Consider the following 23506-nt stretch of genomic DNA (forward strand, 5'->3'; position numbering starts at 1 on the left):
GAAGGAAGGAAGGAAGGAAGGAAGGGAGGGAGAAAGAGCTGTGTTTTTTGTGACTAACCATAATGAATATGTATGATATATGCAAATGAATATGCTAATATGCCCCGCCCCATCCTTCTCCCCCCCTCCCCCAAATGAAACAGTCAAACTATGCCCATGACCCTAAGCTTTTCTGGTCTACGGGAAAGGTGGTGTTGAGGGGACACATTATTGCTTATGTCAGTGCTCGTAAAAAGCGCCTGGCACACCATTTCCATCACTGAAAAAATACTTTTATTTTTTTAGTGCTGGGGCTTACCCCACGCGCTGCCCAGTTACCGCCAGGATAGCATGGGGGCCCTTACCTCCTCCTAAATAGGTGGCAGTAAGGGCTCCCCCGGGAAATGGCCATATGGCAAGTGTTCACCTTACTGCACAGCTGTTTCCTTTATGGAAAACAATACCTTTTGTCTGGCAAAGGTAAAAGGGGGCCTCAGCACACTGCAAACCCACACGCTGATGCCACCGCAGGGCCCCTTTTACCGCCACTTGGTAAAAGGGGCCCTAAATTAAATAAGGTAGCTGCTTCATGGCAGATTTGACTTTGTTGTCTTTATCATAGCTTGTCTAGGTGCATTATGTCCTTTTACAAATAGGGTGAACAGAATTGTACAGTATAAAACATGTGGGTGCAATTTAAATTTCAACAGTAGTTTCTTTTGTCCACAATGACTCCAATATCTGGTTTTGCTGTTATCACTAAGAAAAGAGAGTCCATTATTGTGTTGAGTTAGAATTTTCTCCACATCCATTATTGGTTTATTTATATTTTGGAACTAATCTACCAGTTCATTTTCCTTGTCACTAATTTTTTTTTTTTTTAGATCCCTTTATAGCTTCTTCATCACCAGTTTTGGTTAAAACATCTTATATTGCTCGAATAGTTGAACAAAGAGAAATCCATTTCATAGAACTTACACAGCTGCTCCATCTGTTTTTCACTCAATCTTTCAAGATACTCTTTAGTAATCTGTTCATTAGTCCGTGGCTCTGTCTTATACTTTTTAAATGTAGGATAGTGCAGATTCTCAGGGACCCCAAAGCTTCTGAGAAGGCCATTGGCATCTTGATTTATGGTCTCCAACTTGCCAATTATATCATAGTGAATGAGACAAGGATCACAGAGTTTGTACATTGCCCTCCAATGAATGTTGTTCTCTTTTTCTTTCAAGAGAAAGCTAACAAATTCTTGGAATGTCAACTTCTCTTCAGACTTCTGGAAAGCTGCCTTAATATGATTTATAAGACTTATACTGTGGAGCTGCTGAGAATGTAAGAATTTGTCCCTGTATGCTGAAACTAACCTTTCAAAGGGATCCCGGGTGAACATCATTTTGGTGTAATTATTGAGCAGTTCCAATTGTTGCTTGGGAGGATAAGAAATCAGTCTCCTCAGCAATGGTGTCTTGTGGATGTTCATCAAAACTGAGCTTCTGTTAATGTTCTCATTGTCCAATGCACTGGTTTCATTAGTCAGGTTTTTCTCAAGAAGGAGAAAGATCCTCTTCCAGTTGGAGCAACCTGCCTTAGGTATACTACAAAAGATTATTTGATGGCTAGGCACTACAAACAGCTGTTGGGCAACAAGGGGATTCAGTCTTCTGGCCAGATTAGTGAAGTTGTACTTTAGGCAGGTAGAGTTTAATATAAGTTTGCGCTGCGTTTGAATTGCCTGCCATGTTTGCATAGGACCTGGAAAAGATGATAAAAATGAGAGAGAGAGTAAGAAAGGAAGATAGGACTCCTTCCTAACAACCATGTTAATATGGACAACAAAATACATGTTTATTAAAGCATTAATACCAAATGACAACCTCAGGGCAACAGTACTAGGTAGATTTCTCAAAATATCAATTCATCCACGCTAGATTCAAATGCTTATTTTCTTGAACTTTTTTGTTGTCATTTTTTTTACTCATTTTTATGTTTTAAGGCCTCTCTTTAGATTAAAAAGTGAGCATTTTGTAATATGACAGTGAGTTCCTCTCAGCTATTTGTGTTATACTCATGTCCTACATGAACTAGTGTCACACTGCATAAGGTTCTGAGCAATGGCCTCCCTAGACAAAAATATTTGGGGTGGCAACAGTGAAAGTGATACTTCCACACATGCCCACCACATCACACATCTCTCCCCACCCCCATCTTTACGGAAAAATCATCTTTATTGAGGAGGAAGTGACGTCACCGTGGAGAATGGTGGTGTGGGAGACAAGCTCCACCAGGACTCCCTACAAAAGTGTGAAAACAGACCCAAAATTAAGAGTAATGGAGCTTTTTTACCTTTCTATCAACAGAGTAGCCTCAGCTTTAGGTCCATTCGGCATTGGCAGACTGAGTTGCAAGCCTTCATTTAAGGGGAAGGAGAGAGATCACCAAGAGATATCCAATATAGCACATGCTGTCACAGAATCAGGACAAAGCACTAGTGTTTCAGTAGTGGAGGTCCCACGCAAGTGGTTCAGAAGGTTGATCTACAAGCATGGATGTGTGAGCTGAAAACAGAATTAAGAGTGGAGTTTGGAGGAATGAAAAAAGAATTGCATACTTGGTTTGCTGAGTTGAAAACAGAACTTAAGGATTTGAATATCCGGGTGCTGGAGTTTGAAGGCAAAATTAAGGACTGTAATATTGAAGTGGATGCAATCCATAGTTAGGTTCAGGATCTGATGAAGGATAATGAAGAACTCTACCTGAGACTGGAGGATTTTGAGAACTGTGCCTGGAGGAATAATCTTCAGGTGAGGGGACTTCCAGAGACAGTTCAGCATGGCTTCTATGAGATGCTGGTGGAACAGATTTTTCTAATGATTTTTCGGGAGGCGAAGCTCGAGGAACCCCTAGCGAGGATTAAAATAGATCAAGTACATAGGGCCCTGGGTGCACAGGACAACGCCTACCCTTGTGATATTGTGGTGGCTCTGCCTGATTACCCGATTAAGGAGCACATTTTTATGGCTGCGCATCATCTCCCTGAAATATGTCGGGAAGAAACTACTTTGAAGATCTTTGGAGACTTATTGGTGAGCACCATACTTCGAAGGTGGAAATTTAAGAAGGTGACTCATTGTCTCAGAGATGCAGACCTATGCTATTGCTGCCTTTTCCCTATCTGGATAGCCTTACTGTGAAGCAGGCCCAACAAAAATTAGCCTCACTGGGTTTGGCATTGTCATCTGAGACGAGGGGCCTGGATTTGAATTGTGGCATGGGGCTTGCTCCAGCCAAACCACTTTGGCAGATATTAGATAATGGCCAACACTATCTGCAGAGAAACCCCAACACTGTGGAAGGGAGGGTGTAATTTGCAACATAATGTTTTGTTTTTCACTGGACCCTGCACCTTTGGAGAAGTGACTTATTTTTTGACATTCTGAATTTTGGGTAAGGTGATACTGTGTCAGAAAATATTTGGGCGGGGAAGAGTGGTACTTTTATGAAAATACAATTACATGGCAGTTATGCATATAAGTATATGTTATGCTCCTTGAGATGGGCGTCGTTATTCTATTTGGGATGTTAATGGGAGATGTGATTGGGCCTGTGCGGATGTCGTGATGCTTTAGTTCTGTTTAAGGGAGAGTTAACTGGTGGGATGGGGTTTATTTGCTTTCTAAACTGGCTTTTCCTTATTGTGTCAAAAGAAGGCCAAATTTTTGAGGTGAGATGAGAGGAGGGAGGTGGGAGGAGCTGGGGTGCGGGAGGGGGTCAGGGAGTACTGGGGGAGGGGGGGTTCTGATTACAACAGTCATGGAAGGATGGAGGAGTCGGCTGTCTTGGTGCGTGTGGGTACCAATGACATAGGAAAATGTGGGGTTCTGGAAGCCAAATTTAGGCTTTTAGGTAGAAAGCTCAAATCCAGATCCTCTAGGGTAGCATTTCTGAAATGCTACCTGTTCCACGCGCAGGGCCCAACAGACAGGCAGAGCGCTGGAGTCTCAATGCATGGATGAGACGATGGTGCAGGGAGGAGGGTTTTAGATTTGTTAGGAACTGGGCAACATTCTGGGGAAGGGGGAGCCTATTCCAAAAGGATGGGCTCCACCTTAACCAGGTTGGGACCAAGCTGCTGGCATCGGCATTTAAAAAGGAGATAGAGCAGCTTTTAAACTAGAAATGGGGGGGAAGGCCGACAGTTGCTCAAAAGCGTATGGTTCAGGATAAGGTATCTTTCAAAGATGATCACCAAAACAGGGAAGATAGGGTATGGACTTGGGGAAAATCCACTATTTCTGGGATAAGCAGTATAAAATGTTTTGTACTTTTGGGGATCTTGCCAGGTATTTGTGATCTGGATTGCCCACTGTTGGAAACAGGATGCTGGGCTTGATGGACCTTTGGTCTTTCCCAGTATGGCAATACTTAATGCATGTACTTATCCTGATAGTGAGGTTGCAAAAGAGACCATAATAGATCTGGTGTCCCTAAATAAAAATAAAAATCAGACAAAAGATTGCAAATTAATACTGTCAAGTACTAAGCATGATGTAAATAGGAGCAACAAACACAGTTTGAAATGTCTATATGCAAATGCCAGGAGCCTAAGAAATAAGATGGGAGAGTTAGAATATATTGCACTAAATGAAAAATTAGATATAATAGGCATCTCTGAGACCTGGTGGAAGGAGGCTAACCAGTGGGACACTGTCATACCGGGGTACAAATTATATCTTAGTGATAGGGTGGATCGAATTGGTGGAGGGGTAGCATTGTATATTAACGAGAACCTTGAATCAAATAGATTGAAAATTCTGCAGGAAATAAAACACTTCTTGGAATCACCGTTGATTGAAATTCCATGTGTAAAGGGAAAAAGGATAATGATAGGTGTGTACTACCGTTCGCCTAGCCAGGATGAACAGATGGATGCAGAAATGTTAAAGGAAATTAGGGACACAAACTGGGCAACACAATAATAATGGGTGATTTCAATTACCTCAATATTGACTGGGTAAATGTAACATCGGGACACGCTAGGGAGGTAAAATTCCTTTGATGAAGTCAAGGACAGCTTTATGGAGCAGCTGGTACAGGAGCCGATGAGTGAAGGAAAAATTCTAGACCTAGTCTTTAGTGGAGCGCATGATCTGGTGCGGGAGGTAATGGTGCTGGGGCCGCTTGATAACAGTGATCATAATATGATCGGATTTGATATTAGCTTTGAAGTAAGTATACATAGGAAATCAAATACGTTAGCGTTTAATTTTAAAAAAGGAGACTATGATAAAATAAGAAGAACGGTGAAAAGAAAACTTAGAGGAGCGACTGCAAGGGTCAAAAATTTACATCAGGCGTGGATGCTGTTCAAAAACACCATCCTGGAAGCCCAGGCCAAATATATTCCGCGTATTAAAGGAGGACGGAAGACCAAATGACAGCTGGCATGGTTAAATAGTGAGGTGAAGGAAGCTATTAGAGCTAAAAGAAAATCCTTCAGCAAATGAAAGAAGGAACCGACTGAAAATAATAAGAAACGGCATAAGGAATGTCAAGTCAAATGAAAGCGCTGATAAGGAAAGCTAAGAGGGACTTCGAAAAAAAGATTGCATTGGAGGCAAAAACACATAGTAAAAATTTTTTAGGTATATTAAAAGCAGGAAGCCTGCAAAAGAATCGGTTGGACCGCTAGATGACCGAGGAGTAAAAGGGGGCGATCAGGGAAGACAAAGCAGTAGCGGAGAGATTAAATGAATTCTTTGCACCGAGGAAGATTTGGGTGGGATACCGGTGCCGGAAATGGTATTCGAAGCGGACGAGTCGGAGAAACTTAATGAATTCTCTGTAAACCTGGAGGATGTAATGGGGCAGTTCTACAAACTGAAGAGTAGCAAATCTCCTGGACCAGATGGTATTCATCCCAAAGTACTGATAGAACTGAAAAATGAGCTTGCGGAGCTATTGTTAGCAATATGTAATTTATCCTTAAAATCAAGCGTGGTACCGGAAGATTGGAGGGTGGCCAATGTAACGCCGATTTTTTAAAAAGGTTCCAGAGGAGATCTGGGAAATTATAGACCGGTGAGTCTGATGTCGGTGCCGGGCAAAATGGTAAAGACTATTATTAAGAACAAAATTATAGAGCATATTCAAAAGCATGGATTAATGAGTCAAAGTCAACATGGATTTAGTGAAGGGAAATCTTGCCTCACCAATCTACTACATTTTTTTGAAGGGGTGAACAAACATGTGGATAAAGGTGAGCCGGTTGATATTGTGTATCTGGATTTTCAAAAGGCGTTTGACAAAGTACCTCATGAAAGACTCCAGAGGAAATTGGAGAGTCATGGGATAGGAGGTAGTGTTCTATTGTGGATTAAAAACTGGTTAAAAGATAGAAAACAGAGAGTAGGGTTAAATGGTCAGTATTCTGAATGGAGAAGGGTAGTTAGTGGGGTTCCCCAGGGGTCTGTGCTGGGACCGCTGCTTTTTAATATATTTATAAATGACCTAGAGATGGGAGTAACTAGTGAGGTAATTAAATTTGCTGATGACACGTGGTTATTCAAAGTCGTTAAATTGCGGGAGGATTGTGAAAAATTACAAGCGGACCTTACGAGACTGGGCGTCTAAATGGCAGATGACGTTTAATGTGAGCAAGTGCAAAGTGATGCATGTGGAAAAGAGGAACCCGAATTATAGCTACGTCATGCAAGGTTCCATGTTAGGAGTCACGGACCAAGAAAGGGATCTAGGTGCCGTCGTTGATGATACATTGAAACCTTCTGCTCAGTGTGCTGCTGCAGCAGCTAAGAAAGCAAATAGAATGTTAGGTATTATTAGGAAAGGAATGGAAAACAAAACTGAGGATGTTAAAATGCTTTTGTATCGCTCCATGGTGTGACCGCACCTCGAATATTGTGTTCAATTCTGGTCGCCGCATCTCAAAAAAGATATAGTGGAATTAGAAAAGGTGCAGAGAAGGGCGACAAAAATGATAAAGGGGATGGGACAACTTCCCTATGAGGAAAGGCTAAAGCGGCTAGGGCTCTTCAGCTTGGAGAAAAGGCGGCTGAGGGGAGATATGATAGAGGTCTATAAAATAATGAGTGGAGTTGAACGGGTAGATGTGAAGCGTCTGTTTATGCTTTCCAAAAATACTAGGACTAGGGGACATGCGATGAAGCTACAATGTAGTAAATTTAAAATGAATCGAAGAAACTTTTTCTTCACTCAACGTGTAATTAAACTCTGGAATTCGTTGCCAGAGAATGTGATAAAGGTGGTTAGCTTAGCGGAGTTTAAAAAAGGTTTGGATGGCTTCCTAAAGGAAAAGTCCATAGACCGTTACTAAATGGACTTGGGGAAAATCATGTTTTGTACTTTTTTGGGATCTTGCCAGGTATTTGTGACCTGGATTGGCCACAGTTAGAAACAAGATGCTGGGCTTAATGGACCTTTGGTCTTTCCCAGTATGGCAATACTTATGTACTTATGTAATTTAAGTGATGATCAGCGTTTTAAAAAATGCTGACCGCCGCCAACTGAATATTGGGGGGGGGGGGGGGGGTAAGGAGCAGGCCGCAGAGCCTCACCAGTTGGCCAGTAAGCAGCTGGAGTGTAGGAAATATCTGGCCAGGAGTGCGTACGACTTTTGATATAGCATCCAGACTTTCTGCTATGGGTGTGGGAATGCACAGACTCTCATGCCTACATGCCTCTGACTTAGAACGGGTGGTTCGGGAGAGATTGGCAGATGTTCCTTGCCAAGGTGACAACTTGTTTGGAGCTAAGGTGGAGGAGGTCGCCAAACTCATAAAGAAACATACAGACACCATCACTCTGTCTCCTGTCTCCGCACCCTCCAGCTGCATCCTCTTCCTCATGGAGGATTTTGAGTGGGCCTAGACGACGAACTTACTGCTCTCAAAGGCATAGGTTCCAGCTGCTTTCCTGCTCTGCCCTGCAGCCCCAGGTCCAGCGTTCTTGGCCTGGCCAACCCTGTCCTCAGAAGCCCCAGCTGGCACCCTAGTCAAAGCAAGAGACAAGCTTTTGACTGGCTCCAAGGGAGCATAGCTACACTCAAAGTAACTGTCCTGGATGGCCTACTGGTAGGGGAGAGGTTGAATTTGTTTCATCACAGGTGGCCCTTTGTAACCTCCGATCAGTGGGTTCTTCAAACAGTCCATCTCGGTTAAGCCTTGCATACCAAGAGGGTCGTCACTCAGCTCTCAGCACAAGCAGGTACTTGTAGAGGAAATCTCTGCCCTTCTACAGGCCAATATGGTAGAACCCAGGCCACCAGGGGGGGAAGGAAAGGCATTCTATTCCAGGTACTTCCTTGTGCTGAAGAAAACATGGGGATTTCATCTCATCCTAGACCTAAGGGCTCTGAACAAATTCCTGGTCAAAGAAAAGTTCAAGATGATTTACCCGGGCACCATTCTCCCAATGATTTAGAAACATGATTGGCTATGGTATCTGGACTTAAAGGATGCCAATACCCACATTTCAATACTTCCCAGTTATAGGAAGTATCTCAGATTTCAAATAGGGAAACACCATTACCAGTATTGCACGCTGCCATTTGGCTTCGCATCAACTCCCAGGGCATTCATCAAATGTCTTGCCTCACAAGTCTGAAGCAGCAATTAGATTACAGCTCAGCAAATGTTGAGATTGATGGACCACTTGGCCTCAACAGTGCATGTCAATCCCATGGCATGTCTCCACTTGAGAGAAGCCCAGTGGAACCTTGCTTCCCAGTGGTCTCAGGCAGCCGGGAACCTAGCAGACATTGTCCAAATTCCACCTCCTCAGAAGGTGTTAACAATGGATGCATCCAAACTAGGATGAAGAGCTCATGTAGATGGGCTTCACACCCAGGGGAGTTGGTCTGCTGAGGAAACAAATCTCCATATCAATCTCCTCAAGCTCAGGACCAGTTAAAATGCTCTAAAGGCTTTCAGAGATCAGCTACAAAACCAAATTATTCTCATTCAAATGGACAACCAAGTTGCAATGTTTTACGTAAACAAGCATGGGGTACAGGATCCTATCCCTTGTGTCAGGAAGCAGTGGGGATGTGGCAGTGAGCACTCCTTCATGGGATAGACCTCCGTGCCACATATCTCTCAGGAAAGGACAACTGGGAATTGTGAGACTAAAAGATACTGCGAACCGCTATGTGGAAAATGATGAAGAAAAAGCAAATTTGCTAAATAGATACTTTTGTTCTGTTTTCACAGAAGAAAATCCTGGAGAAGGACCGCGATGGACTGGAAATAGTACAAATGAGAATGAAGTGGATAGAGCACCGTTCACGGAAGAAAGTGTGAATCAACAACTTGAAAAGCTAAAGTTGGACAAAGCCATGGGACCGGACGGGAACCACCCCAGGATATTGAGGGAGCTCAGAGAGGTTTTGGCGGGTCCTCTTAAAGATTTGTTTAATATATCCTTGCAGACGGGAAAGGTTCCAAGGGATTGGAGAACGGCGGAGGTGGTCCCTCTTCACAAAAGTGGTGATAGGGAAGAAGCTGGAAACTACAGGCTGGTAAGCCTCACTTTGGTTATTGGAAAAGTAATGGAAGCGATGCTGAAGGAAAGTGTTGATCCCCTATGGGTGAGGTTTTTTAAAGAGGGTGGTACGATGGTAAAATCACGGTGTAGGGTCCCACGCCAAACTCTCACCACTTAGGGAAGGTACAAAGAAAGGTGGGGAAATTCTGTATTTTGTATATTATACAGTGTGCAATTCAAGATGTTAAGCGAATTCCCCTAGATGTTACAAAATTTTAATGATGACAATATTGCACACTAACTATTAAAGTATAATAATTTATTGCACAAGATGTTTCTTTTTAACTTTTCAGAAAATGTATCATCTTTCAATCAATAAATTTTCTTCTGAAATTCTCAACACCACAAATCAGATAAGTCAGTGGGAACACACCAGATTTGCACACTCACCCTTCACCAACAGGCTTCTACACAATTTGTAGCCCCTCCAAACTCAGGCAGACCCCTCAGTACAACCACCCATTAACACATATGCATTGCACTCAAAGTGTCAGTCAAATGCACTGTGGCCACAACTCTGCTCTGAGACAGATCAGCGGAAACACAACAGTCTTCCTGCACACTCACTGTCACTAGCCACCTTCACTTGTTACCAGCAGGCTATTACATAGCTTATAGCCTATTTCAACTCAGGCAAGCCTTTCTGTATAACCACTTAGCAAATTAACACATATGCACTCCCTCAGTGCCCGTCAGGTGTGCTGTGGTTTTCAGTGTGATTATCAGCCTGTCTAGTCACACAAATTTCTTATATATACATGGGCAGATCATCTTTCCTGCAGGTATATCTTCCCTTTACCTACAGTCTCTCAGCTTTACTGAATTCCACTCTCTCTGTATCACCAGGTGTTCTGATTCAGTCAAATTATACTCTATTGAGGTTTTCCTCCTCATCCACACTCAATTTTCCAAGCACACAGACAGAGCACCTCTCATACCGGTCCTGTCTCTTCTGTGTCAACATTTCCTCTCACCTTGTATCAGACAACTCTTTATTTAAGCTCTCTCTCCTGTATAAATCAACTCTTACAAACACACAGGTCTGTCTTCTCCTGTGTCTTCAGTTCCTCTGATAGTATCCAGCTCTGCCTCCCCCTAGCAACAGGACTGCAGCTAGGCCATCTGACCTAGCAGCACCAATCAGACGCTAGCTTGTGGCAGGTGCAACAACTTTTATAGTTTGTAAACTTTTCACAAACTCCATTTTGAAATCAAATTTTCCCATTAAAGTGTATGGGGAAAATGGATTTCCATACAAAAGACACTATAAATTACATTACTCTTTAATAAGAATTATACCATCATCTAGGCCACATTTTCCTGAAGAATCCAATCCATTTTCTATTTTTTTTAAACAATAAACAGGCACCATTTCACATCATTTGCAAGGAACCTCCCCCCCCCCCCCCCCCCCCCAAAGTGCCAGCAGACCCCGGGGCAGCCCTAGCAGACCCAGGATGGCTCCTTTACAGGGGACACCCAGCATTTTATTTATTTCTTTTTTTAATACCCCATCTACAAAAGGATAGTGAATTTCCTGTAAGCCAATAGGTTGCAAGATCTGAGGCAACATGGTTTTACCAAAGGGAAATTGTGCCAAACGAATCTCATTGAGTTCTTTGATTGGGTGACAGGAGAATTGAATCAGGGACGAGCTATGGATGTAATCTACTTAGATTTCAGCAAAGCTTTTGACACGGTTCCCCACAGTAGGCTCTTAAATAAACTGGATGGGCTGAAGATAGGACCTGAAGTGGTGAACTGGATTAGGAACTGGTTGACGGACAGATGTCAGAGGGTGGTGATGAATGGAATTCGCTCGGAGGAGGGAAAGGTGAGTAGTGGAGTGCCTCAGGGATCGGTGCTGGGGCCGATTCTGTTCAATATATTTGTGAGTGACATTGCCGAAGGGTTAGAAGGTAAAGTTTGCCTATTTGCGGATGATACTAAGATCTGTAACAGAATGGACACCCGGGAGGGAGTGGAAAACATGAAAAAGGATCTGAGGAAGCTAGAAGAATGGTCTAAGGTTTGGCAATTAAAAATCAATGCGAAGAAATGCAAAGTGATGCACTTAGGGAATAGAAATCCACGGGAGACGTATGTGTTAGGCGGGGAGAGTCTGATAGGTACGGGCGGAGAGAGGGCTCTTGGGGTGATAGTATCTGAGGATTTGAAGGCAACAAACCAGTGTGACAAGGCGGTGGCCGTAGCTAGAAGGTTGTTAGGCTGTATAGAGAGAGGTGTGACCAGCAGAAGAAAGGGGGTGTTGATGCCCCTGTATAAGTCGTTGGTGAGGCCCCACCTGGAGTATTGTGTTCAGTTTTGGAGGCTGTATCTTGTTAAGGATGTAAAAAGAATTGAAGCGGTGCAAAGAAAAGCTACAAGAATGGTATGGGATTTGCGTTACAAGACGTATGAGGAGAGACTTGATGAACTAAACATGTATACTCTGGAGGAAAGGAGAAACAGGGGTGATATGATACAGATGTTCAAATATTTGAAAGGTATTAATCCGCAAACGAACCTTTTCTGGGGATGGGAAGATGGTAGAACGAGAGGACATGAAATGAGATTGAAGGGGGGCAGACTCAAGAAAAATGTCAGGAAGTATTTTTTCACGGAGAGAGTAGTGGATGCTTGGAATGCCCTCCTGCGGGAGGTGGTGGAAATGAAAATGGTAACGGAATTCAAACATGCGTGGGATAAGCATAAAGGAATCCTGTGCCGATGGAATAGATCCTCAGGAGCTTAGTCAAGATCGGGAGGCGGGGCTGGTGGTTGGGAGGCGGGGATAGTGCTGGGCAGACTTGGTCTGTGCCAGAGCCGGTGGTTGGGAGGCGGGGCTGGTGGTTGGGAGGCGGGGATAGTGCTGGGCAGACTTATACGGTCTGTGCCCTGAAGAGCACAGGTATAAATCAAAGTAGGGTATACACAAAAAGTAGCACATATGAGTTATCTTGTTGGGCAGACTGGATGGACCGTGCAGGTCTTTTTCTGCCATCATCTACTATGTTACTATGTTACTATGCCTGGTGAGAAGACTAAGCATGATTTTGCAACCACATGAGTGGTCTTCTCAATGTGTGCATGGACTGCAAGATCTTCTGAGAGTGGGGCACCCCTCCTTGGTGGATCTTTTTGCCACTCATCTCAACAACAAGGTCCTCCAGTTCTGTTTCAGGTTCAGATTACATGGCAGACTAGAGTCAATTGCCTTTCTTCTATATTGGGGGAGGGTCTTCTATTTGTGTAACCTCTAATACCTCTCATAGAGAAGACCTTGCTGAAACTCAAGCAAGTCCAGGGAACTATGATCCTAATTGTGCATTACTGGCTGAGACAGATCTGGTTCCCTCTTCTTCTGGAGTTATCCTTTGAAGATCCGTGGAGATTGGACTGTTTTCCAATCCTCATCACGCAGAATGAGGGGTCTCTTAAACATCCCAACCTCCAATCTCCTGCCTTCATGGATTGGATCTTGAGAGCATAGAATTTGAAACCTTAGATTTGCCGGCGGGTATCTTTCACGTCTTATGGCTTCCAGGAAAGACTTAACTAACAGGTGTTACTCATTTAAAAGGAGGAGGTTTGTTGTCTGATATGAGGACAAGGCTTTAGATCCCCTCACTTGTCCTACACATAAACTGCTTGAATACCTCCTGGTGTGGTTTGAAAATCAATTCTGTAAGGGTTCATTTCAGTGCAATTAGTGTTTATCATCATAGTGTGGGAGGTTAGCCAACCTCTGTACAGCCTCTAGTTGTTCACTTAATGTGAAGTTTGTTATTGACAAAACCTCCCATCAAACCTCCAACTGTGTCATAGGATCTCAATGTTGTCGTCCCCTAGCTGATGAAATCTCCTTTTGAGCCGCTTGATTCCTGTCATCTGAAGTGGGATACAAGAATGTATAAATAAATTAAATAAATAAATATCCTTGACAGGGACCAGCTACCCAGTAGCACACAACCTGAAAATTCTAGGAATCATACTAGACCGAAACCTGCCCTTTGAAGCATAAACAAAGAATACCATGACCAAAACATTCCATACACTGTGGAAACTAAGGCTCATCAGAAGCTTCTTTCCGAGAGAAGTCTTCCGGATGCTTGTACAAACCCTAATCCTTGCATACATTGACTGCTGTAACAGCGTCTATGCTGGCTGCAAAGGTTCAATTATAAAAAAAACTTCAACCGGCACAAAACACTGCTGCCCAACTGATCTTGGGAAAATTACACTTAAGAACCAACTCACTGCTGCAAGCCTGCACTGGCTCCCTGAGCAGGCAAGGATAACTTTCAAGCTCTGTACACTAGCATACAGAATCATCTTCGGTCTGGCTCTGGAATACATGTGGAACCTAATAAACCTGTTGCTACGCAACATACACATGGAGGCACAAAGCTGTCTCACACTCCCCTAACTGCCAGGGTGTATGATACAAGAAAGGTTACTCATCAGGCTTCACCTACATATGCACTAAGAGCTGGAATACACTTGAGGAACCTAGATACTTGTCCGGTCTTTCGTAAATGACTCAAAGTCCACTTCTTCAATAAATCCTTCCACGAAGCCCCACTGTGAATCAGCTATGAATAGTCATCACTCTTACTCATCAAAGTCCCCCACATCTCTAGCCTAGTCACGACCCCGCAATAGCTTCTGCTATTAGATCCACCTCCCTACCCTGCTGCCCTTCCCCCTGTCCTTCATATTTCCTTCTGCCTCACTTCTCCCCCTATCCCTCTTCAAGCCACTTTAATTCTATGTAATTCAGATCCCCTAGCTTATTGTGTTTTTTAGTTCCATGTAAGTCACATTGAAACAACACTAGTTGGAAAATGTCACGGTGGTGACTGTTTCCTTGTCTGTGCTCACCTCGCCCTCTGGTGGCCTGAACCGGTGGCTGCTATGAACTGTCACACGTTCCAGACTTCAGCCCAGTCTGGTCTGGATCTTCCAGGCTGCCAGACTTGCTTTTTCTGCATCTGAACTTCAGCTGCTGATGGGCTTTATTAGCCACCTGGAAACTTCTGTTTGCCTTTGCATCGTCTAAGGTCCCTGGTATGTGGGTGTGCTCTGTGCACTTCTGCCTAGTCCAGTTCTAGCCTGAGTTTCTTGCCTGGTTCTAGTTTGTTTGTGTGTAGTTAGCTTTGGTTTTATTGTTTAGTTCCTAGTCTTGTTTCTGGTCTGCATTTTCTTGTCTTGTGTCTTTGTTCCTTTTTAGTGGCTGCTTGGCAGCTTTCAGTCCTGACTCTCATCTGTCTGTGTTTCTGTCTTAGTGGCTGCCTGGCAGCTTTTAGTCCTGACTCTGTTATGTGTTTCCTGTTGGTATCCAGTTCCTGCCCTATCCTGTAAGTCCTGCCGGCCGCCTGCACCCAGGGACTCAACTCCTGGGGAACGGCGGTCAAGCGTAGGTGAAGTCTAGCTGTTCCTGCTCTGCCTGTCCCAGCTTGTTTGCCTCTGCTGCAACTCCAGTCCGGGGTTCCAGTCCTGTTCTGCCTGGCCTCTGGTTTGGGGGTGGTTTGCCTGCCACTGCCGCTCCACGGCAGTGGTCTAAGGGCTCACAAATCCTGTGCTTCTGTGAGAAACCAGACAGAAAATGTGGGATAGAAATGTTATAAATAAATTGTATCTCCTTTACTGGACTTACTCTAGAGGGACATGTAAAGACTCATAATGTCAGAGCCATGGTTATGTCAGTAGTCCACTTGAGGTCAGTCTTCATAGAGGAGATTTGCAAAGCTGCCACACGGTCATCAGTCCGCACATTCACATCTCATTACAGCCTCGAGCAGGATACCCGATAAGACAGCCAGTTTGGGCAAGCAGTCCTGCAGAATTTGTTTGGTGTCTAAAATCCAACTCCACCCCCCCCCCCCCCCAGGCCCAGTTTTCTTCTGTTCCAAATTATTTCAGGTTGATTGAATAATGTTTCAAGTCCCTATTATTCTAGCATTGCTGTTTTCAGTAAGCCTGTTAGCTAGGGATTCCCAGCTGTGAAAACACAGCGGCCTGCTTGTCCTCAGAGAAACTAAAGTTACTCACCTGTAGCAGGAGTTCTTCGAGGACAGCAGGCCAAGTATTCTCACATTCCAACCCACCCAAGTTGCCTTCTTTAGCTAATCAGAAGGACTGAAGGACCCGGGCTCATGCATTGGGCAGGAAGGCACCAGCACTTGTGTGGTGGGACACTACTAGAAAGTTCTGGATCTTACTAGTCAGTGTCTCCATCGGATGACGTCACCCAACTATGATTATACTTGGCCTGCTGTCCTCAGAGAACACCTGCTATTAGTAAATAACTTTGCTACGTTTCCCAAAACAGACCTTTGTTGTCTGGGCATTTTATTTTTCTAATTGGGCTAGTCCCAGTCTCTTTTCCATTTTCCTTTTGTCAGTCGTCTCCTCCCAAATTAATTTTCCAGGTTTGCCTTTTCATTTCTTCTCTAGCCTCTTGTGTTCTTCCTTCTCTTCTCTGCATCTGTCTGGCACTGATCTTTCTTTACTGTACTGTCCATCATGTAAAACCAGGGCCCAGATTGGAATGATCCATAAGCAGTTCTCAGACTTTTAAAATACTCCAATTAGTAAACACATCCAACTCCAGATATTGCGTTCTGAACCAACTATTTACTTAGGGGCACTTTTACTAAGCTGCATAAGCATATACGTACTCCCAATGCACGCCCAGCTACCACGTGGCTCTTGCAGTAATCTCATTTTTGGCGTGCATCTGATATGCACGTCTGAAAATAATTTTTATTTTTGAACATGCGTATTGGATGCGCGCCCGGATACTGCGTGAGACTTTACCACTAGGTCAATGGCTGGCGGTAAGGTCTCAGACCCAAAATGGACAGGCGACAATTTTCATTATGCCGCATATCCATTTTCAGCAAAAATTTTAAAAAGGCATTTTTTACAGGTGCACTGAAAATGATTCTGCGTGCGCCCAAAACACATGTCTATACAACCGCAGGCCATTTTTCAGCGCGCCTTTGTAAAAAGTCTCCTTATTCTTTCAAAGTCACTTATAAAGGCAATAGTGGCAGAGGCAACAGTAACAACAATTATATACAAAATCTCTCAGATTCTTCACTCCTTTTGTCAAATGTGCTTCCTTCTCCTTATCTCAGCAGTGTGTTTTTTCTAGCAAAAAAGGTGCCGGTACTGAAATGCCTGGCCACCCTTCAGGGGTGGGATAATCACTGAGGAACTCACCCCACAATAGCCAGAGCCTCTGCAATCAGTCACAGAATCTATGACAAGGAAGGATTTGTGTGTAGAGCCCGAGCTCTTTCATTAAAACTTGGGGACCATGGATCAATTTTAGCAGACAATGGAAAAAGGTGCCAGTACTCAGTACCCCCCAAGTACCCCCTCAAAAAAAGCCCTGTATCTCAGTTACAATTCTACAGATAGCTGGGAGGGATATCTGAACTCAGGCACTATTTTCACTGATAGGGATCTGATTAACAGTGTCTTAGATCCTCAGAAAGAAGAGATAAGATGAGCAATAATCCTGCAGAAGTGACAGATGATGTTATCCTTCAGCCATGGGATTCCTGAATCATAAGGGTTGTGTTAAGGATGCCTTGCTGGAACATACAAAGTATAGCCCATTTTCTCCTTTTCCTTTAGTGTAAAACAGAAAGGATGCAGAGCGGCCCTCACCCTCTAATATTCAAACAGGTTTGCAACTTTATAGTTTATGGTTCCTGTGTGCTTCTGTATCACTCCTTGTGCCTTCAGTAAACTAATCTGCTTGACATAGCAAACAGGCTCCAATAGCTGGGACCTATATTGCTAAGGCTTGGCTTGAAGGTTCTCCCATAGGGATGTAAAGTTAGAAGCTTTTAAAATATTCCATTCAATAGATCAGGATCTGGAACCTTAGATATATTTTCAGTATTGATTCCCATTTTATAGTCAGATGAGGTTTTCTGCTCCCACCAGTTCCTCCCACCGATTATACTCCTATGTTCTTTTAGTTTCTGTCAGCTTCTGTCCCTTTCTAGAAAAGGTCAGAAGATGCACATATCCAATCCCACTTTGCCTGTTTACTGCTGAGGCCAAAAGCAGAAGTATCATTCTATTGATTTAAAACAGAGACACTGGGAATTCAAGCAGACATCTCTCACTGCTGACTTCTCAAGGACCCTACATCAAAAAGCAAATTACAGGTAACCTAAGATATCAGAATAAGATCACATATAAGGGTTAAAATGGACATTAGAATGTTTACCTATTTTTTCACGGAGAGGGTGGTGGACGCTTGGAATGCCCTCCCGCAGGAGGTGGTGGAGATGAAAACGGTAACGGAGTTCAAACATGCGTGGGATATGCATAGAGGAATCCTGTGCAGAAGGAATGGATCCTCAGAAGCTTAGCTGAAATTGGGTGGCGGAGCAGTTGGGGGGAAGAGGGGGTGGTGGTTGGGAGGCGAGGATAGGGGAGGGCAGACTTATATGGTCTGTACCAGAGCCGGTGATGGGAGGCGGGAAATACTGCTGGGCAGACTTATATGGTCTGTGCCCTGAAAAGGACAGGTACAAATTCAAGGTAAGGTATACACATATGAGTTTGTCTTGGGCAGACTGGATGGACCATGCAGGTCTTTTTCTGCCGTCATCTACTATGTTACTATGTTATATTTTAATTATAGTGTTGATATGAACAGAACTTTTACAATTCTGTATCTTCTAATAGGTTTTAACACAAAGAAACACTCTTCCAATAAAAGTCACCTTAAAACTGACCTGTAATTTGACAACAATGTTTTCTTAACTTACGTGCCTTCCGTGGATGCCACAATTGGACCCATTGTACATCAAAGAAAAACCCAAGTAGGAATAAAGACAGGACAATTAATGTGAACAACCCTGGAGGCAGTTTCATAATAACGTCCAACTTCTTGTGGAGATGGAGGGACAAATCTCCCAGGCTAGAAAAATATTCTTTTCCAACAGTCTAAGTGAGTCACCTATGAATAGAACAAATTGAAGATTGTCATGAAGCTTCTACTTTACATATATTGTTGCAGTCAGAACATGTCTACCCAGTGAATTCCTGCTTCATCCTGGCTATGGGACTTCAAATTCTCTTCCACCATGTCTCTGATGGAGAGACCTCCAGATACATAACTGAACCTTGTGAATGTGGGTTTCTCATTGTCTAAAATGTCTTTGAAAATGTGTAGTTAGATATGGTAGCAATGAATATGTATTTGATAGTTCACTTTCCATGACAATCTAGAAAAGGGGGAGGGATAGTAGTAATATTTAAATATTTTTTTTTATCTCTGTCTAATGTCGATACATACAAATCTCCTGGACTAGGGACCATAGCAAACCAGCCAGCTCATTTTTGAAAGTCATCGCCGGCCATCTTCCGACACAAATCGGGAGATGGCCGGCGATCTCCTGAACCCAGCGAAATCGGTATTATCGAAAGCCGATTTTGGCCGGGTTCAACTGCTTTCCGTCGTGGAGCCGGCAAAACATCAAGAGGGCGTGTTGGTAGGGTAGTGAATGCAGGACAGGGGCGGGACGTGGGGACGTGGGCGTGCTCACGAGATGGCTGGCTTCGCCCAATAATGGAAAAAAGATCAGGCTTGACGAGCATTTCGCCGGCTTTACTTGGTCCCTTTTTTGTCACGACCAAGCTTCAAAAAAGTGCGCCAACTGACCAGATGACCACCGGAGGGAATCGGGGATGACCTTCCCTTATTCCCCCAGTGGTCACCAACCCCCTCCCACCCAAAAAAAAATATTAAAAAACCCCTTTTTTGCCATCATCTATGCCAGTCTCAAATGTCATTCCCAGCTCCCTGATAGCAGTATGTAAGTCCATGGAGCAGTTTTTAGTGGGTGCAGTGCACTTCAGACAGGTGGACCTAGGCCCATTCCCCCCCCCCACCTGTTACATTTGTGGTGGTAAATGTTGAGCCCTCCAAAATCCACTGTACCACATGTAGGTGCCCCCCTTCACACATAAGGGCTTTGGTAATGGTGTAGAGTTGTGGGGAGTGGATTTGGGGGGGCATTTGGGGGGCTAAAGAACCAAGGGAAGGGAGCTATGCACCTGGGAGCTATTTTTTTTTACATTTTTAGAAGTGCCCCCTAGGGTGCCCGGTTGGTGTCCTGGCATGTCAGGGGGGCCAGTGCACTACAAATGCTGGCTCCTCCCACGACCAAATGCCTTCCATTTCGACGGGTTTGAGATCGCAGGCATTTTTTTCCATTATGGCCGAAAAACGATGCCGGCCATCTCAAACCCAGCGAACTCTGATATTTGGCTGGGCCCAACCGTATTAGCGAAGAAAAAGATGGTATATTTTTCGAAAATACGGTTGGCTCCGCCTGCTTGCGGCGCCGGAGATGGCCGCCCATAGAGATGGCCGGCGCCTTTCGATTATGCCCCTCCAGGTGTCTTTACAGAAAAAGCAAACAAAAGATTGCAAATTAACACTGCCATCTTCTGAGCAAGATGTAAATAGGAACAACAATCTTAGTTTAAAATATCTATATGCGAATGCCAGAAGCCTAAGAAATAAGATGGGAGAGTTAGAATATATTGCACTAAATGAAAAATTAGATATAATAGGCATCTCTGAGACCTGGTGGAAGGAGGATAACCAGTGGGACACTGTCATATCAGAGTACAAATTATATTGTAGTGATAGGGTGGATCAAATTGGTGGAGGGGTAGTATTGTATGTTATGGAGGGCCTTGAATCAAATAGATTGAAAATTCTGCAGGAAACAAAACACAACTTGGAATCCCTATGGATTGAACTTCCAAGTGTAAAAGAGGAAAAAGATAGTGATAGGAGTGTACTACTGTCCACCTGGCCAGAATGAACAGACAGATGTAGAAATGTTATCAGACATTAGGGAGGCTAACAAACTGGTCAACCCAATAATAATGGGTGATTTCAATTATCCCGATATTGACTGGTTAAATGTAACATCAGGGCATGCTAGAGAGGTAAGATTCCTTGATGAAATCAAGGACTGCTTTATAGAGCAGCTGGTACAGAAGCCAATAAGAGGAGGAAAATTTCTAGACCTAGCCCTTAGTGAAGTGCATCATCTGGTGCAGGAGGTAATGGTGCCGGGGCCACTTGATAACAGTGATCATAATATGATCAGATTTGATATCAACTTTGGAGTAAGTACACACAGGAAATCCAATACGTTAACATTTAACTTTCAAAAAGGAAACTATGATACAATGAGATGAACGGAGAAAAAAAAACTTAGAAGAGCAGCTGCGAAGGTCAAAAATTTATATCAGGCATGGATGCTGTTCAAAAATACCATCCTGGAAGCCCAGGCCAAATATATTCCATGTATTAAAAAAGGAGGAAGGAAGACCAAACGACAGCTGGGATGGTTAAAAAGTGAGGTGAAGGAAACTATTAGAGCGAAAAGAAATTCCTTCAGAAAATGGAAGAAGGATCCAACTGAAAATAATAAGAAACAGCGTAAGGAATGGCAAGTCAAATACTAAGCGCTGGCAAGGAAGGCAGATTGCGTTGGAGGAAAAAACACATAGTAAAACATTTTTTTAGGTATATTAAAAGCAAGAAGCCGGCAAAAGAATCAGTTGGATTACTAGATGACCAAGAGGGGCATAATCGAACGGGGCGCCCAAGTTTTCCTGAGGACTGTTAGGGAAATTTGAATCTTACCAAAGAAAAGCACACTCTCAGGACTCTGAGCAAATTCTGCAGTTTATTAGATCTGTGCACAGAGAGAATCCATCAAGGCAAAAATCCTGATGCAGTCTGACTATACTGATTCAGTATTCCCTTTAAATAGTAAAGAACTACTGTTATCGTTCCAATCACCAGGTGCAGCTTCTAACTAAGTTTTAGTTGCTGTGGAGGGGCATAATCGAACGCAAACGCCTATCTCCATGTGCGTCTATGTCTGAAAACGGGTACGTGAAGAGGCGGGACAGACTGTATTTTCGAAAAAATGGACGTTTTTGAGCTGGGCGTTTGTTTTTTTTTAGCGATAATGGAAACTAAAAACGCCCAGCTCAAAAACGTCCTAATCCGAGCCATTTGGTCATGGGAGGGGCCAGGATTTGTAGTACACTGGCCCCCCTGATATGCCAGGACACCAACTGGGCATCCTAGAGGTCAGTGCGGTGGACTTCAGAAAAAGCTCCGACATGCATAGCTCCCTTACCACGGGTGCAGAGCCCCCAACCCCCTCCCCCAAAACCCACTACCCACAAATGTACAACACTACCATAGCTCTTAGGGGTGAAGGGGGCACCTACATGTGGGTACAGTGGGTTTTGGAGGGCTCCCATTTACCAGCACAAGTGTTACAGGTAGGGGGAGATGGGCCTGGGTCCACCTGGCTGAAGTGCACTGCGGTACCCACTAAAAGTGCTCAAGGGACCTGCATACACGCAGGCCTCTAGGACTTGTTGTTGCTGTATAACATTGGCACACCAGTTGACACCTGAAGACTAATCTCTCCGAAAACGTCCTTTATTGGAATAAGCACGCTTACTCACAGTTAACTGCAGATCACAGGTTGTGCCCCACTGGCAAAGAGTCTCCCTGGTACTGAGATTAGCAGTAGGTCAGAGCTGGCAGAATGCTGTACAATGCCCTCTTTCAGCCACATTCAAGGTAAGAACTAAGTTCTGTAACGTGGCTAACACATGAAAGGGATCTAAAACTGGCTTACAAAAATGGCCACTACCTCATGGACTACCGGAAACAAAACTGGGCACCCTCTGACCCAGTTAGCAGGGGGAAAAGCACCATGGGAGTACAGCCTACCAACTACCAACATCGTGAACATTTGCCACAAGCTAGTGGAATTACGGAGCCCAATACCCTACACCCACCATAATGCATTGCTGATGTGACTCTGCAGTGCTTATAACAGAATAGGTGTCACACTCACTTGAGAGCCACATCAGAATCAGGGAAAGGCTGTCAGAGGATAGAACACATTCTGCTGTCATGGAGGTGGGTGCGGCATTTGAGGCTGGCATAGAGGCTGGAAAAAAGTTTTTAAAGTGGGGTTTTTTTTGGTGGGAGGGGGTTAGTGACCACTGGGGGAGTCCGGGGAGGTCAACCCCGATTCCCTCCAGTGGTCATCTGGGCAGTCGGGGCACTTTTTTGGGACTTGTTTGTGAAAAAAAAGGGTACAAAAGAAGTGACCCAAAACTGCGGTAAAAACACCTTTTTTTTCGATTATCAGCTAAAGACGCCCATCTCTCCTCGGCTGATAACCACGCCCCAGTCCCGCCTTCACCACGCCTCCGACACGCCCCCGTCAACTTTACCCATTTCCGCAATGGATTGCAGTTGGAAACGCCCAAAATCGGCTTTTGATTATACCGATTTGGGCGCCCACGGGAGAAAGACGCCCATCTCCCGATTTGGGTCGCAATATAGGTGTTTTTCTCTTTCGATTATAAGCAGGATAGTGGGCTATCCCACAAGAGTATAGACATAAATCATAGACATATTGAACCACTTCCACATATATATTCATTTCTCAGACTTTCTAACTAACATACAGTGTACTTTCTCCTGCCATGTGATTACCACACAAATTGCACATTAGCAGCAAATCAAACATCTCAGGAATCTTTCACATCAAAACATACATTTAAACCTTCATCATAGTAACCTTCATCATAGTAACATAGTAGATGACGGCAGAAAAAGACCTGCACAGTCCATCCAGTCTGCCCAACAAGATAAACTCATATGTGCTACGTTTTGTGTATACCTTACCTTGATTTGTATCTGCCATTGTCAGGGCACAGACCGTATAAGTCTGCCCAGCACTAGCTCCGCCTCCCAACCACCAGCCCCGCCTCCCCCCACCGGCTCTACTACTACTACTCAACATTTCCAAGGCAATACCAGACTCACACAGTGCTATACTGCCACCCA

The 23506-nt window shown here is 44.0% G+C and overlaps 1 protein-coding gene across 7 annotated transcripts in view; it reads right to left on the bottom strand.

Moving 5' to 3' along the window:
* Window positions 1-223: 223 nt before the first annotated feature.
* The window catches only part of LOC115478188 (carbohydrate sulfotransferase 8-like), a 41440-nt gene continuing 18157 nt past the window's right edge, over window positions 224-23506 (bottom strand). For 5 of the 7 annotated variants that reach the window (XM_030215468.1, XM_030215464.1, XM_030215466.1 and 2 more), the window contains 2 exons: window positions 18360-18550; window positions 224-1731 (listed from right to left, as the gene is read on the bottom strand). In XM_030215468.1, coding sequence (XP_030071328.1) covers window positions 884-1731; window positions 18360-18465 — 954 coding nt within the window. In that variant the 5' untranslated portion in view covers window positions 18466-18550 and the 3' untranslated portion in view covers window positions 224-883. Of the gene's footprint in view, window positions 1732-2322; window positions 3230-18359; window positions 18551-23506 lie in introns of those variants that run through there. The other 2 variants (XM_030215469.1, XM_030215470.1) reach the window with 2 other exon arrangements.

The sequence above is a fragment of the Microcaecilia unicolor genome, chromosome 9, assembly GCF_901765095.1.
Source record: "Microcaecilia unicolor chromosome 9, aMicUni1.1, whole genome shotgun sequence".
NCBI lineage: Eukaryota > Metazoa > Chordata > Amphibia > Gymnophiona > Siphonopidae > Microcaecilia > Microcaecilia unicolor.